Below are 17,528 nucleotides of genomic sequence, written 5' to 3' on the forward strand. Positions count from 1 at the left end.
TGTTGGGTACATCAGTTGGGATCAAATATGTTAAATTGCATTTTCAAAATAGTTGCCATAATTTTCTCCAGTTAATATCAATAAATGCAGAAGTGCAGTAAATTCTATGTTTTGGATTGTGGTGGTGTGTAAAATTGACTGGTACTTTGTGGTGAGGTGCCATTTGTGTGAAGCATATGGCTGAGCAGTCTGAATTAATCAGCACATTCCAAAATGTCACATTTCTCAGCCAAGCTCATCTTTCCCTGATTCTGCTGGCTGCTTTCCTTTGACAATGTGTGTATTGTTGGGCTGTGGTAATTATTCCAAAATTTACTACTTACAAGGTGATGGTGCACATTAGACCTGAGGGGATGGTGGCAGCAGGCATTCTGCTTACAGCTATGTTAAAATTCAGGAAAAAAATCTGTGGCTTTGGAAAGTGACCCATGCAGTGAATCACAGAAACTGGTCATCTGAACCAACTCGCCTGTGCCGATCCAGGTGCCTTCCTGAGCTAGTCCCATTTGATTGCATTTGGCCCTTACTGCTTGCAACCTTTTCTGTCCATGTTCCTATCCAAACGTTTAGTTTAGATTTTATTGTCACACGTACGGAGGTACAATGAAAAGCGTTTGTTGCATGCTAAGCAACCAACGGAAAGACTATACATGATTACAATCGAGCCATCCACAGTGTACAGATACAGGATAAAGAGAATAATGTTTTGTGCAAGGTAAAGTCCCATTAAATATAGTCCAAGGGTCTCCAATGAGGTGGATAGTAGCTCAGTAAAAGTCTTTTAAACTTTGTTCCGTCTCTATCACTTCCATATACCCGCTGACCTCTGCGTGGTAAAACCTGCCTCTCAGATCCCCTTCATGACTTTCCCGTCTCACTTTACACCCACATCCTCTAATTTTAGACTTTCCTAGCCTCAGAAAATGGATGTGACCATCCATGCCCGCATGATGTTCCAAGCTTCTCCAAGGTCACCCCTCAGACTCCTTTGCTCTAGTCTAGGGAAACCAGTCTCCCTTTTTACTCAAACATTCCAGTCCTGGCAACATCCTTGTGAACCTTTTCTACACCCTCAGTAGTTTAATCACATCCTTCCTCTGCTATGGCATCCAGAACTGCACACAACATTTCCAGGTGCAGTCCTGTTGCTGTAACGTAGGAAGGATGTGATTAAACTATAATTTCCTATGCAGATGCGGATGCTTCACCACCACATTCTCCACCTCCCCTCTCACAAGAGAGGAGAAAAAGAGTGAGTTTGCCTGTGGTCGGCTGACAGGAATGCAGGAATAGAAACATAGAAACATAGAAACATAGAAATTAGGTGCAGGAGTAGGCCATTCGGCCCTTCGAGCCTGCACCGCCATTCAATATGATCATGGCTGATCATCCAACTCAGTATCCCGTACCTGCCTTCTCTCCATACCCTCTGATCCCCTTAGCCACAAGGGCCACATCTAACTCCCTCTTAAATATAGCCAATGAACTGGCCTCGACTACCCTCTGTGGCAGGGAGTTCCAGAGATTCACCACTCTCTGTGTGAAAAAAGTTCTTCTCATCTCGGTTTTAAAGGATTTCCCCCTTATCCTTAAGCTGTGACCCCTTGTCCTGGACTTCCCCAACATCGGGAGCAATCTTCCTGCATCTAGCCTGTCCAACCCCTTAAGAATTTTGTAAGTTTCTATAAGATCCCCTCTCAATCTCCTAAATTCTAGAGAGTATAAACCAAGTCTATCCAGTCTTTCTTCATAAGACAGTCCTGACATCCCAGGAATCAGTCTGGTGAACCTTCTGTGCACTCCCTCTATGGCAATAATGTCCTTCCTCAGATTTGGAGACCAAAACTGTACGCAATACTCCAGGTGTGGTCTCACCAAGACCCTGTACAACTGCAGTAGAACCTCCCTGCTCCTATACTCAAATCCTTTTGCTATGAAAGCTAACATACCATTCGCTTTCTTCACTGCCTGCTGCACCTGCATGCCCACTTTCAATGACTGGTGTACCATGACACCCAGGTCTCGCTGCATCTCCCCTTTTCCTAGTCGGCCACCATTTAGATAATAGTCTGCTTTCCTGTTTTTGCCACCAAAATGGATAACTTCACATTTATCCACATTATACTGCATCTGCCAAACATTTGCCCACTCACCAAGCATATCCAAGTCACCTTGCAGTCTCCTAGCATCCTCCTCACAGCTATGCCCCCCAGCTTAGTGTCATCCGCAAACTTGGAGATATTGCCTTCAATTCCCTCATCCAGATCATTAATATATATTGTAAATAGCTGGGGTCCCAGCACTGAGCCTTGCGGTACCCCACTAGTCACTGCCTGCCATTGTGAAAAGGACCCGTTTACTCCTCCTCTTTGCTGGGGGAGGGGTGCTGGCAGCCATTTATCACAATGCCAACTTTCTATAATGCCTCCAGCATCATTTCAAACCAAGTACTCCTACACTACAAACCAACTGACTCACATGGCTATCTGGACTACACGTCTTCCCACCCTGCCCCCTGTAAAGACTCCATCCCCTACTCTCAATTCCTCCGCATACGCCGCATCTGCTCCCAGGATGAGACGTTCCACACCAGGGCATCGGAAATGTCCTTGTTCTTCAGGGAATGGGGATTCCCCTCCGCCACCATAGATGAGGCTCGCACCAGGGTCTCATCCATACTCCGCAACACTGCTCTCTCTCCCCATCCCCGCACTCGCAACAAGGGCAGAGTCCAGAGAAATGCAACACCTGTCCCTTCACCTCCCCCCTCGACTCCATCCAAGGACCCAAGCAGTCGTTCCAGGTGCGACAAAGGTTCACCTGTATCTCCTCCAACCTCATCTACTGCATCCGCTGCTCTAGATGTCAGCTGATTTACATCGGGGAGACTAAGCGGAGGTTGGGCGATCGTTTCACCGAACACCTCCGCTCAGTCCGCAATAACCTACCTGAACTCCCGGTGGCTCAGCACTTCAACTCCCCCTCCCATTCCGACCTCTCTGTCCTGGGTCTCCTCCATTGCCAGTGAGCAACACCGGAAATTGGAGGAACAGCACCTCATATTCCGCCTGGGTTGCTTGCGTCCGGATGGCATGAACTTTGAATTCTCCCAGTTTTGCTAGCCCTTGCTGTCTCCTCCCCTTCCTTAACCCTCGAGCTGTCTCCTCCTCCTCCCTTTTTCCTTCCTTCTCCCCCCCACCCCCCATCAGTCTGAAGAAGGGTTTCGGCCCGAAACGTCGCCCATTTCCTTCGCTCCATAGATGCTGCTGCACCCGCTGAGTTTCTCCAGCATTTTTGTGTACCTTCTATCTTCCAGCATCTGCAGTTCCTTCTTGAACACTCCTGCAGTACCTGGTGCACCCCTAGTTTGTACAACCTCAGCTCAATCTGCATGAACATCGATAGTGCACTTGCTTGCTACCTGCTGTTAAAACTTGCAGTGAAGCTGAAAATCTATTATTCTAATGTATTTTAAAAGGAACTCCGAAATGTTCAGTTCAATCAATTGTATTTTTCCCTGCTTTCCCTCTACCCTGATAATCTCATTTTACGGTATGGATGAAATTTTTTTTTTTTTAAGTATGCCAGGCACACAAAGCAGCTGTAAAAATGGTTAGTGTAACTTTGTCCACTGCCCCTCTGTTATACAGAGCCAAGAAAATATATTTGTTAAATGCAAAATTGACAAAGAATACATTTAACAAATGTGGAGCCACTAGAAACTGCAGATGCTGGAAATATGAGCAAAACACAGTGCTGGAGGAGAAACTCAGCGGGTGCAGCAGCATCTATGGAGCGAAGGAAATAGGTGACGTTTCGGGCAGAAACCCTTCTTCAGACTGAAGGGTTTCGGCCCGAAACGTCACCTATTTCCTTCGCTCCATAGATGCTGCTGCACCCGCTGAGTTTCTCCAGCATTTTTGTGTACCTTCGATTTTCCAGCATCTGCAGTTCCTTCTTGAACACAGTGCTGGAAGAACTTGGTGGGTCAGGCTGCATCTGTGGAGTCTAAAGAAGTCCCGACTCAAAACGTTGCCTGTCCATTCCCTCCACCATGCTGTCTGACCAGCTGAGTTGTTCCAACACTTCGCTTTGCTAAATGTATTCTCTGTCAGTTGTCTGCTTTAGTATTGCCTTCGGAAGGATCCATTTGGATTTACAGTTCGAGAGATTGCCTGGCCAGGGTTACCCGTGCAACACTGACTCCGTGCAGCCACTAGGGCACCAGGCCTTTACGGGCAAGTTATGACTGACATTTTTTAAATTTTGCACTTGAAGGGTGCAAGTTGATGCCTAAAACGTGACCCAGTGTGGTCTACTATCTTACAGATTTAGTATGATTGTGTCTAATGTTTACTGAGCTGTATGCAAAAAAGAAGAATTTTGCTGTACTTGTGTACATGTGACAATAAATTCTGAAAAATAAACTGGAGGCAGGTTATAGCTTGTGTTCCACTGAGTATTCAGGATGCAGGTGTTTTGATGGTCGTAAGAGTAGCATTAAGTTTGCAGCTGTATTTTCTCTCTTTCCCCCCCACACATACAAATCAGTGTAAACAAGGGTACTGTCACAAAACACCACTTGTCCATGTTCTCCATGCTTCTCTGAAGTAGGGACTCGAGCCAAAATATCACCCATTCCTTCTCTCCAGAGATGCTGCCTGTCCTACAGAGTTACTCCAGCATTTTGTGTCTATTTTCGGTGTAAACCAGCAACTGCAGTTCCTCCCTACACATTTATACTGCTGGTAAAGTTTGACTGTGGTAAATGCTTAGCACAGTTTTTGTTTTAAATTGTCAGTATCATATTCCCAGTACTGATAAGATTTCAGTTGGTGTAGTGTTCTATGCCATTCAGCCCTCTAATGTGCAAGCTCCCATTGCATGCCTTTGCAAATATCTTTTCTCGTAATGTTCTGCTAAAGTGATGAGAAAAACCTAAGAGTTCGAATGTCCACATGATCCTCAATCTCCATAGTATGCAGAATTCTTCAATATACTGTACATGCCATTTTAAATTTGAGTTTGCCATCAAACGTGTGTTTTAAACAAAAAAGTAAATCAAGTTGTAGATCACATCCAAATGAAACTTGCATTAAAAAAAATTTGCCTTTAATTTATACAATCCTGTTCATTAAAAGTATGTGGTTTGATATAACATAGAAGAATGCTTTCTCACAACAGTAACTTTAGTGTGGAGAAGCCATTTCAAGCATTTCTCAAATTAGACGCATGGAAGTGGAGATGCCTCATTGCAAGGGATGGTGAGAAAGAAAGCAGTCCTCCCCCTCCTCTGCTCTCTTCCAGCTTTCCAACCCCCACCCAACGGAACCGGTCTGAAGAAGGATCCCGATCCGATACGTCACCTGTCCGTGTTCTCCAGATTTGTTACCTGACCCGCTGAGTTACTTGAGTGTCTGATCTTTCTTCAGATGACATGTCCTCTCCAGGGTACAACTGCGTTCTCTTCCTGAGAACTGTTCGTAGCGTGGAAAGTTTGCAAATTATAAATGCAGCTCCCAACAATAAATTCAAACAAATACATTGATCAACCTGGGCATTTATATCAAACATTTAGGGATTGCCCCATAGAAGATGCCTGCAACCATCAAATCCATCCCACCAATCTCCCAAACACTCGTTCCGATGTAGGGGTGTGCATAGGTCAGGTATATGAGCTATGGTGATGTACACAATGTTAATGTTTTAATGGCTTAACTCCAATGTAATGGAATATAATGTCACCTCTTCATCGCTGACCCTCACTAGTACCAATGGTCTGTTCTTTTTGATACTTGTCAGGCCCCAAGGGATCTCGATAGTGGATTTGACAAGGATATCATGGGAGAATTTTAAAACGTGGAGTCGCTGTTTTTAAAGAAAAAGTAACCAATCACCCTTTTAAGAGGCAACGTGAATTGTTTCTGAGCTTCGTGAATCGTTGGAACCCTCTTGCACAAAATAGTGATGACAGCAGTGTCTGATTGTCAGGGGGATAGGTTATTGGTGAGCATGCCTTCCTTTTAAATAATCCGGATGCTTTTTAGGTTGGAATACCTCAGATAATTTGCAGCTTCTTGATTTAGCCTTAAGCAAAGACTAATCTGCAGTTGAGCCCATAACATTAACTAGGATTCTGTTTTGTTATGTGGAGAGTCGACAATATTTTAGTAGATCTGCCCAGGTTTGGCCCATATCCTTCCAACCCTTTCCTATCCATGTACCTGTCCAAGTCTCTTTTAATTGTTATAGTACCTGCCTCAACTAGTGTACCTCCTCTGGCAGCTCATTCCATACACCTACCACACTTTGTGCGGAAAAAGCTGCCCCTTTAAATCTTATTCCCATTAAATCTTTCCTATCTCACCTTAAACCTTGCCTTCTGGATCTTGATTCCCCTACTCAGGGTTAACATCTCTGTCTGTTCACCCAATATATTCTTCTCATGGATTTTATATACCTGTATATGTTCGTTTCTCAACCTCCTGAGCTCAAAAGAATAGCGTCCTAGTGTCCCCAACCTTTCACTGTAACTCAGGCTTCTGACACACTCCTGGCAACATCCTCGTAAATTTTCTCTGCATTCTGCCCGTCGTTCCATTCTATAATATGGCCACCAGAATTCGATGTAGCAATCTTTCAATTATACTGAATTGGGGTTGGGTATAGGTTTTGTGTTATTTCCCTACTTGCTCATTCCTGTTCCTCTAGAAATAAACCTTAATGCATTTTTCTTAATACATTTATGAATGGTCCATTGTACTCCAGCATTCTTTCATTCCTCTGTCTGAGATGGATTTGCACCTTTCAAGATATGTGCGACTTTTACTGTATTTTTACAACAATATATTCAATTATTTGTTATTTTGCAATTTATCAATGTCCTCCAATACATGTAATTTGATGCAGTCCTTGTCAGTATTGACTATATCATCCTTAAATTTAGAAACTGATCTTTCGAGACCCTCAGTCTCTCCACCTCTGCTGTCCAAGATGCACTGAGCAAGGTGAATGAGCACAAAGCCGCCGGCCCCGATGGCATCCCCGGGCGGGTGCTCAGGGCATGTGCTGGACAACTATCCCTGGTCTTCACTGACATTTTCAATCGGTCACTGGCCCAGGGTGTTGTCCCCACTTGCCTCAAGACATCAACCATTGTGCCAGTGCCCAAACAATCAGCTACAGGGAGTCTCAACGACTTCCGCCCAGTGACACTCACCCCTGTCATTGCAAAGTGCTTTGAGCGGCTGATCTTGGCTCACCTCAAAGCCAGCCTCCCCACCACACTGGACCCCCATCAGTTTGCCTACCGGACCAACAGGTCTACAGAGGACGTCATATCGGCAGCCCTACACTCTGCCCTGACCCACCTGGACAGCAATAACACCTACATCAGGATGCTGTTCATTGATTTCAGCTCCGCCTTTAACACTGTCATCCCCGCCAGCTTGATCACCAAACTCAGCGGACTTGGCATCTCCACCTCCCTCTGCAATTGGACACTGGATTTCCTCACCAACAGACCACAGTCTGTTAGGGTCAACAACCTCACCTCCTCCACTATAACACTGAACACCGGCGTGCCACAGGAAGAGGAGAGGGGGGGGGAAGAGGAGAGGGGGGGGGAAGAGGAGAGGGGGGGGGGAAGAGGAGAGGGGGGGGAAGAGGATGAGGGGGGGGAAGAGGAGAGGGGAGGGAAGAGGAGAGGGGGGGGGGGGAGAGGAGAGGGGGGGGAAGAGGAGAGGGGGGGGAAGAGGAGAGGGGGGGGAAGAGGAGAGGGAAGAGGAGAGGGGGGGGAAGAGGAGAGGGGGGGGAAGAGGAGAGGGGGGGGAAGAGGAGAGGGGGGGGACGAGGAGAGGGGGGGGGAAGAGGAGGGGGGGGGGGAAGAGGAGAGGGGGGGGCAAGAGGACGAGGGGGGGGGAAGAGGAGAGGGGGGGGAAGAGGAGAGGGGGGGGAAGAGGAGGGGCGAGGGGGGGGACTGAGGAGAGGGGGGGGGAAGAGGAGAGGGGGGGAGAAGACGGGTGAGAGAGGGGGGGAAGAGGAGAGGGGGGGGAAGAGGAGAGGGGGGGAAGAGGAGAGGGGGGGAAGAGGGAGGGGGGGGAAGAGGAGAGGGGGGGGGGAGGGAGAGGGAAGAGGAAAGAGGGGGGGGGAAGAGGAGAGGGGGGGAAGAGGAGAGGGGGGGGAAGAGGAGAGGGGGGGGGAAGGGGGGGGAAGAGGAGAGGGGGGGGGGAAGAGGAGAGGGGGGGGGAAAGAGGAGAGGGGGGGGAAGAGGAGAGGGGGGGGGGGAGGGAAGGGGAGAGGGGGGGAAGAGGGGAGAGGGGGGGGGGAAGAGGAGAGGGGGGGAAGAGGAGAGGGGGGGGGGGGAAGTGGGGAGGGGGGGGAAGAGGAGGGGGGGAAGAGGAGGGGGGGGGAAGAGGAGGGGGGGGGAAGAGGAGGGGGGGGGAAGAGGAGGGGGGGGGGGGAGGAGGGGGGGGGGAAGGGGAGAGGGGGGGGAAAGAGGAGAGGGGGGAAAGAGGAAGAGGGGGGAAAGAGGAGAGGGGGGGGGAAAGACGGAGAGGGGGGGGAAAGAGGAGAGGGGGGGGGAAGAGGAGAGGGGGGGGGGAAAGAGGAGAGGGGGGGGGGACAAGAAGGAGAGGGGGGGGGAAAGAGGAGAGGGGGGGGGAAAGAGGAGAGGGGGGGGGAAAGAGGAGAGGGGGGGGAAAGAGGAGAGGGGGGGAGGGAAACGAGGAGAGGGGGGGGAAGGAGGAGAGGGGGGGGAAAGAGGAGAGGGGGGGGAAAGAGGAGAGGGGGGGGAAAGAGGAGAGGGGGGGGGAAGAGGAGAGGGGGGGGGAGAGAGGAGAGGGGGGGAAAGAGGAGAGGGGGGGGAAAGAGGAGAGGGGGGGGAAGAGGAGAGGGGGGGGAAGAGGAGAGGGGGGGGGAAAGAGGAGAGGGGGGGGGAAGAGGAGAGGGGGGGGGAAGAGGAGAGGGGGGGGAAAGAGGAGAGGGGGGGGGAGAGGAGAGGCTGGGGGAGAGGAGAGGGGGGGGAAGAGGAGAGGGGGGGAAGAGGAGAGGGGGGGAAAGAGGAGAGGGGGGGGAGAGGAGAGGGGGGGAAGAGGAGAGGGGGGGAAGAGGAGAGGGGGGAAAGAGGAGAGGGGGGGGAAGAGGAGAGGGGGGGGAAGAGGAGAGGGGGGGGGAGAGGAGAGGGGGGGGAAGAGGAGGGGGGGGGAGAGGAGAGGGGGGGGAGAGGGGGGGGGGGGGGGAAGAGGGGGGGGGCAGAGAGAGGGGGTGGCAGAGAGGGGGTGGCAGAGGAGAGGGGGTGGCAGAGGAGAGGGGGTGGCAGAGGAGAGGAGGAGAGGGGGTGGCAGAGGAGAGGAGGAGAGGGATGGGGGGAGAGGAGAGGGAGGGGGGGAGGGGGGAGGGGGAGGGAGGGGGGAGGGAGGGGTAGGGGGGGGGGGGGGGAGAGAGCGAGAGTGCCTTTTTACTTCAACCCAAACCCAAACCCAAACAACCATTTGCAGGCAGTGCTTTTTTATCTCTAACCATATTTTCATTTTCAAACCAAATTAAGGGTACTCACAGTGCTGTAGACATTTGTCAGTGTCATTCAAAGCTCTGATTGAGGCACACCACTTGCAGAGACTGATTGAGGCACACCACTTGTAGAGACTGATTGAGGCACACCACTTCCTGGTTTTATATTCCCTCCCTCTCCCTCCAGCAGGGGCAGCAGAGAGAATGGGGAATGTTGTAAAAACATTAATATCTCCGTCAATTTTCATCGACAGGAAAAATCCTCAGCACACATGCGGCGGAGGGGGGCTCTGAGCGAGGTGGCCAAAAATGACGGCCGTAGGTGACGGCGTACTCTCGGAAACCGCAGCACAGAAAGCCAAAATCGGTCAAGAACAGAGTTTTAGTAATATAGATAGATAGATGTTGTTTTTTAGCTCTTGAAGCAATACTGTGTCAGCTTCATAAATTCTAGATCGTCTTTGACAGCATTCCTATTTCTCATACTTTGCCTTGCATTTTATCCTACCTTTGCTTAGAATACCTTCACCCCTCCAGCCCCTTTATATTTTTGACCAACATTTGTCTGAAATCCAGTTGCGCAACTTGTTTGTTAATACAAAGAACAGCAGCAATCTACCTGTTCTGGTACTCAGAGAAAGTTAGGAGTTTTTCTTGCATCAAAATGAGGTTTCACCCAGCAGGCTAAAGTGGAGTGAGAAATCGTCTCGCACGTAAACTTCAGGGAAATATCTTGCTCTACTTTCATAATTAAGTTGTGCACTCCAAGACTGGAATTGATTCGAAACAGAATCGATAATCCAAATTATTTAACGCTAATCAGTTATTGAACTGGCAAACCTTTTCAGCTTTAGAGTAAAAATAATTTTTTAACAGTTTCATCAAGTTCTGTTGCCATTCACTTATTTCAGTTATATTTAGTACTTTATACATTCATTTTCATTTTATTTTCTAAAAATGAAGATATTCTAAAAGAGATATTCGCAGATGATTGAGTTAGCATCTTCTGTATTAGATAAATGTAGTATTTTTATCTAGTTTATTGTCACATGTACTGAAGCACAGTGAAAAGCTTTTGTTGCGTGCGAAAAGACAATGCATGATTACAATCGAGCTATCCACAGTATACAGATACATGATCAAGGGAATAACGTTTACTGCAAGATAAAGTCAGTTGAAAGTCCTCAAAAGGGTCTCTAATGAGGTAGATAGCAGCTCAGGACCGCTCTATTTGTTGATAGGATTGTTCAGTTGCCTGATAACAGCTAAGAAGAAACTGTCCCTGAATTTGTAGGTGTGCGTTTTCTTACTTCTATACCTCTTGCTTGATGGGAGAGGGGAGAAGAGGGGGTGAGCGGGGTGAGACAATAGACAATAGGTGCAGGATTAGGCCATTTGGTCCTTCGAGCCAGCATCCCCATTCAATGTGATCATGGCTGATCATCCCCAATCAGTACCCCGTAGTGATCATCCCCAATCAGAGATCCATGCTTGATTATGCTGGTGGCCTTGCCAAGGCAGCGTGAGATGTAAATGTAGTCAATGGAAGGGAGATTGGTTTGTGTGATGGTCTGGGCTGCGTCCACAACTCTGTGTAATTTCCTGCAGCCTTGGATGGAGCTGTTCCCAAACCATGCTGTGAAGCATCCCATTATACATATAAAACATATAAAATTCTTGAGGATTTGGACAGGCTAGATGCAGGAAAAATGTTCCTGATGTTCAGGGAGTCTAGAATCAGGGGTCACAGTTTAAGAATAAGGGGCGGACCATTTAGGACCGAGATGAGGAAAAACATTTTCACCCAGAGAGTTGTGAATCTGTGGAATTCGCTGCCACAGAAGGCAGTGGAGGCCAATTTACTGGATGTTTTCAAGAGAGAGTTAGATATAGCTCTTAGGGCTAACGGAATCAAGGGATATGGGGAGAAAGTAGGACCGAGGTACTGATTTTAGATGATCAGCTATGATCACAGTGAATGGCGGTGGTGTGCCGAAGGGCCGAATGGCCTATTCCTTCACCTATTTTCTATGTTTCTATTAAAATGCTTTCTATGTACAATCTGATTTCTTGTTTGTTATCCAGTTTGCCCTTGCCTTCTCTTTCAGTCGCTCCAAATATTTTTCTTAAGTTTTGTATTTTGATTCATGAGTTCAGCCTCCTAAATCTATGATTTGCTATTGTGTGCCCTTTCCCCATTAATGCAAGTCTTGGGCATCTCTGTTTCGCATCAACTTGCAGCTGGGTTCCACTTGTGCAAAATCTTTCAAAACACCTTTGTCTTCCCAATTGTGTATTCATGTATGATGCTTTGTAAAGTATTTTTATTGATTTTCATTGCTTATCTAAGTATTCTCTCCTCTGGTACGGAAGCCATTTCCTTCCTTACAGAAGCTATTTCCTTGTGTCCCAATTTCCTTCCCTGCTTCTAAAGTTCTTTCAGATGGGTTTTTTTTACTTCAGTGAAACGATCTGTTTTTATAATTGAAAGTTAGAGCAAATTAAAGTGAAATCCCCTTTGGCCACCGAATTCACGCCGACTATCAGTGACCCACTCACACTAGTTTTGTTATCCCTCTTTCTCATCCACTCCCAACACACTGGGGGCAATTTGCAGAGGCCAATTAATCTACAAATCTGCATGTCTTTGTGATCTTCCAGAACCAAGGGCCACAGTTTAAGTATAAGGAGTAAGCCAATTAAACGGAGACGAGGAAACACTGTGTCCAGCAGTTTGTGTCTATCTTTGGATAATAATAGTGTAGGAAGGAACTGCAGATGCTCGTTTATACCGAAGATAGACACAAAATGCTGGAGTAACTCAACGGGACAGGCGGCATCTCTGAAGAAAAGGAATAAGTGACAATTTGGGTACAGGACCCTTCTTCAGACTGAAAGTAGGGAGGGAGGGAGGGGGGAGGTGGGTGGAGATAAGTGGCTCCAGTTTATTCCCAGCCCCCACCCCAACCTCAACTTTCAGTCTGGACGGGTTCTGTACCCAAATTGTCACCTATTCCTTTTTAATAAACCTTGTTATAAACCAGCTTCTGCAGTCCCTTCCTACACACAATGTATAAAAGCTGTTGGGTCCTGGAATACTTGTTTCCTCCTCCCCAACCATTCCAGGGCTCAGCTTAGTCCCTTGCTTTTGTAGTTTCTACATCAATGATTTTGATGAAAATGTAATGGGCACAGTACAAAAGTTTGCAAATTATATTAAAAATACACGGTGTTGTTAATGTGGAGGAAAGGTTTAGACTGTAGGAGGCTAGAAATGCTTCCAAGTTTGCTGCTGGCGGGTTTGTGAATGGGGAAGGAAAATTTAAGGGCAAATATGGGGTGGCACAGTGACGCAATGGTGGAGTCGCTGCCTAACAGCGCCAGAGACCCGGTTTCGATCCTGACTACGGGTGCTGTCTGTACATAGTTTAAACGTTCTCCCTGAGACCGACCGCATGGGTTTACTCTGTGTACTCCGGTTTCTTCCCACACTCCAAAGACGTACAAGTTTATCAATCAATTGGCTTTTGTAAATTGTCTTAGTGTGTAGGAAAGTGCTGGTGTATGGGGTGATTGCTGGTTGCGCGGACTAGGTGGGCCAAAGCTTGTTTCCATGTTGTATCTCTAAAGTATATTGGAAAACTGAATCTGTCGGCAAGAATATGACGTGCAATATAACATGGAGCAAAATATGGGTGACTTTAGTACACAAGCCCATGAAGCAAAGATTTTAAGTCACTTGGAAGCAGTTGGTGTTCGCCTTCATTGAGAGAATTTCAGTAATTAGTAAAGGTGCCTTACTGCAGTTATGTATGGCCTTGCTGAGTGCACCTGGTGCGTTGTGTACAGTTTTGGTCTCCTTATCTAGAAATGATATTTTGCAATTAAGCGAGTGCAGCAAATATTCAATAAACTGGGTTCAAGACTGGCAGGTTTGCCACAGGAAGAGATGAAGCAGTCTGGCACTGTTTCTCACAGTCCAGAAGTTTGAACGGTGACGTTAGGTTCAACAGGCTGTTTGGAGCGAGGATATTCTCCTCGCTGAAGCGTCGGGTGGGGAAGGGGGTGATTATAGTCTTGGTCTCAGAATGATATGTAGGTGATTTAGGACTGAGGTGATGAAAAATGTCTTCATGGACTAAGTGGTGAATCTTTGGAATTCCCTTGCTTGAAAGCCTCCTCTAACTCATCTACAGAAGAGTTAAAGAAATGAAGAGGTCAGGAGTTATGGACCTATATAAAACCCAAAGCATGAGTAAATTATGAATTAATCCCATTTGAAATGGACACTCAAGCACAAAAGCATTTTGAGTCTTGAAAGATGTATATTAGTTTGCCCCTATTTTTCTGTGACTATTAGAAGAGAAGCTTGAATAGGCTTCATGAAGGTTCACTTTGCTTTTGTGCTCATTGTAAAGCCAAGGATTCAGAGTTTTCTGCTTTTAACCAAGTGTGCAGGTTACGGATGCCTTTGTTTCTCCACCCTCTTAAAATTCTATTTATTTTCTCTTCAAAACGTAACCATTTGTCGATATTTTGTTCTATCCCTTAGTATTGTGTGTTGGCTATCATTTGCTCTTTAATTCCTTGGGCTTCAATTTTATCAAGTTTTTTTTTGGTACATCAGAAAAGTGAAAGGATGCATTGTATATGTAAATTTGTCATTTTTATCCATTACTTGGTTTAATTTTTATACAGTTTTTAGAGATGCTGCACAGAAACAGACCCTTTGGTCCAGCGAGTGTGTGCCGATCAGCAATCTCCGTACACTAGCCCTGTCTCACACACTAGGAACAATTTTACAGTTTTACAGAAGCCAATTAGTCTACAAGCCTGTACGTCTTTGGAATGTGGAAGGAAACTGGAACACCTGGAGAAAACCAACACGGTCACGGGAAGAATATACAAACCCCTTATAGACAGCACCCATAGTCAGGATCGATCCCAGGTCTCTGGCGCTGTAAGGCAAGAACTCTATCGCTGCGCCACCGTGCTGCTTCTTTGGCTGTTTTTTTCCATTACAGTCCAAATCTCATTCATTATTTATTCTCGAATTCTAAAAGTTCTGTCATAAGAGGGACATAATTAGTAGGATGATACTTTTGCATTAGAACAATTACTGAGAATGTTTGCCAAAGACGTGTACAGCAAAAATCTGTTGATTTTTAATATCGCAATATTTCTTGAGAGTACTCTTGGGAAATAATTAGTTTGTTTATCATGGCATGTACAGTTAGACTTATTACATCCTAGAGCCAGCTTTTGAATTGCTTTGATACGAGAGTCGTTGACACAAAATCCATTTGTACCTCGAGAATGAAATTAAAGCATTTTGTCTAAAGCACAATTTCATAGATTTTGTTTTTGTCATTCAGAGCACATAAAGGAATAAGAGTGGTTACTAGTACAATTCTGACAGTGTAATAGATATTCATTGTACACTCGACAATTCTGGGGATCAATGTGTTGCTCATGAATGGAGACTTGCTTGGAATGGCTTGACCAATTTATCAGACGCATTGAACTGCAAATATCCTTTGCTTATTTGTCAGCCGTATATATATGGATATGATGCCCGAATTGTGTCTAAATGTGTGGTGTAGCTGTGAATGAAACAGATTATTTAAAAAAATATTTTGAAAGAATGTTGGAATAATGTTTTGCTATTCCAGGTCTGAAGCCAGTACAGATGAGATGTAGGTTAATGGATCATAAATGAAGTATTGTTTTAAGGCCCAGTTATACGTTCAGAGTTTTAGCTGAGTGCAGGAGAATGAGAGGTGATCTTGCAGAGGTGGATAAAATCATGAATTGAAGGGGTGAATGCACGTCTTTTCCCCAGGGAGGTGGGGGGATTTTTTGCCAGGTACCTGGATAGGAAAGGCTTTAAGGGATTTGAGCCAAATGCGGCAGGTGGGACTAGGGTAAATGGGAGATCTTGGTCGGTATGGGCCGAAGATCCTGTTTCCATGCTGTAGGTCTATTGGCCAGATGGTCAGACAATTAAACCCATCTCCTCTGGTTCTTGATTCCCTGACCCTAGCTGTGTATTCACCCTACCTATTACCCTCATGATCTTATCACCCCTGCAAGATCACCTCTCGGCCTCCTGCGCCCAAGGAGTAAAGTGCTAGCCTGCCCAACCTCTCCCTGTAGCCCAGGACCATGGGTGCTAGCAATATCCTCTTACCTAAAGAGTATTAATATTTTCAATGCAGCTGAATGAAGCGATGTTTGAAGCTGTGGCTGCTGGTCTGCTGACATTGTTGGATAGTTATCAATAAATTAACTGTGGATCTTGTTTTGATATTTTAGAGATCAGACCCGCAACTGCTTGCACAGTTCTACTATGCAGACGAAGAGCTAAATCAGGTTGCGGCTGAACTGGATAGCTTGGATGGACGCAAGGACCCACAAAGGTGTACGCTGCTCGTCAACCAGTTCCGCTCCTGCCAGGTAATTGCTCAAAGGTTGTTGGGCTGTAGAGACTAGGAACTGCAGATGCTGGCTTGCAGAAAGGGACATAAAGTGCTGCAATAACCGCAGGTTAAGCAGCATCTCGGGAGGACATGGGTAGGTGATATTTTGGGTCAGGACCCTCCTTCATACCGTAGAAAGGCCCTGTCCTGAAATGTCACCTATCCATGTTGTCTAGGGATGCTGTCTCACCTGTGATTTTTCCAGCACCTTGAGTAATTTTAGTATTCAGGCTGCTGTCCTTTCTTTATAATCTTATTTACTAGCTCAATGGCACAGCGGTAGAGTTGCTTCCTTACAGCGCCAGAGACCCGGATTCGATCCTGATATGGTTGCTGTCTGTACAAAGTTTGTACGTCCTCCCTGTGACTGTGTGGGTGTTCTTCAGGTGCTCAGGTTTCCTCCCACACTCCAAAGACGTGAAGGTTTGAAAGTTAATTGGCTTGTGTAAATTATCCCCAGCGAGTAGGATAGAACTAGGGTTCAGGGTGATTGGTGGTCGGCGCAAACTCTGGTGGTCCGCAACACGGTGTCTCTAAACTAAACTAAACTAAACTAAACTAAACTTATGACCTTGAACATTGCTTTCAAGTCTTGGATATACGGCCCCTTGATCTCCGGGCTGGATAAAGTGGAAACGGTAGAACAAGTTTTCACTGAGCCGTCGTATAAAGCCAAAGTTTGTAATTCAAAAATAAACTTGAACTGAATTGTTTAAACGTAGAATAAAGAGATTTGGAATTGTCCAACAGAATAGTTTTTAGATCTAATTAATATGTTTATTAATCAAATGAATAACTTCTAGTTCTTTAGTAACAGCAGAGAACTCTAGCTATTACTAGCATGATCAAGGACTGCATCTAATGAATAAGCGAGTATGAGAATGATTCAATTTATACAGGAACACTGTAGTCCTGGGTTTAAAAAGATCATTCTATTTGTGATGATTAGAATCCCCAAGGCTCTCTTTGTGATTCAAATAGAGGTCTTTGAAAAGAATGAAAAATTCTATTCCATGCTAAACCTTCAAGCTGAAAATGAACTACGGGTAATAAAATAATTAAAAGCAGCCTGGTTTGAAAATGCCAATGTCCCTCCCTGCAACTATCATGGCAATGTGGTACATAAGATCATAATTTGAATTTCTGCCAGGCTTGATAAGATTAATGGTTATATTGAAAAGCAAAATCATCAGTTTTTAACCATTCAATGAATACATTTGTTTTTGAACTATGTCATTAATTTTTTTTAGATTATGACCCAGTACATAACACTGCATGTCAAAGTTTTTTTTTGGGAGAGTGATGCAGGTGCTTTATGAATGCTGACTCGGTTGTTCCATTAATGTTTGTGTTAGAGATCATCCCTTACCAAAATCTTGCAGGAATTTGGGTAGTTAGGGCAGTAATCTGAGTTAACTGCAGACATCTAAGTTTTCAGCACACTATATAGGGGGACACCTGATAGAAGGATATAAAGTTGTTTGGATGGTGTAGACAGCCAGAACAGGATGGAAATGTCAAAAACAAGAGAGTTTGTCT

At 46.0% G+C, this 17,528-nt stretch overlaps 1 protein-coding gene across 3 annotated transcripts in view; it reads left to right on the top strand.

The window, feature by feature from the left end:
- zfyve28 (zinc finger FYVE-type containing 28) overlaps window positions 1–17,528 on the top strand; it is a 160,911-nt gene that overhangs the window by 59,080 nt on the left and 84,303 nt on the right. For all 3 annotated transcript variants that reach the window (XM_033018383.1, XM_033018384.1, XM_033018385.1), the window contains exon 2: window positions 15,826–15,966. In XM_033018383.1, coding sequence (XP_032874274.1) covers window positions 15,826–15,966 — 141 coding nt within the window. The remainder of the gene's footprint in view (window positions 1–15,825; window positions 15,967–17,528) is intronic.

This window comes from Amblyraja radiata, chromosome 3 (genome assembly GCF_010909765.2).
Source record: "Amblyraja radiata isolate CabotCenter1 chromosome 3, sAmbRad1.1.pri, whole genome shotgun sequence".
In the NCBI taxonomy this organism is placed as follows: domain Eukaryota; kingdom Metazoa; phylum Chordata; class Chondrichthyes; order Rajiformes; family Rajidae; genus Amblyraja; species Amblyraja radiata.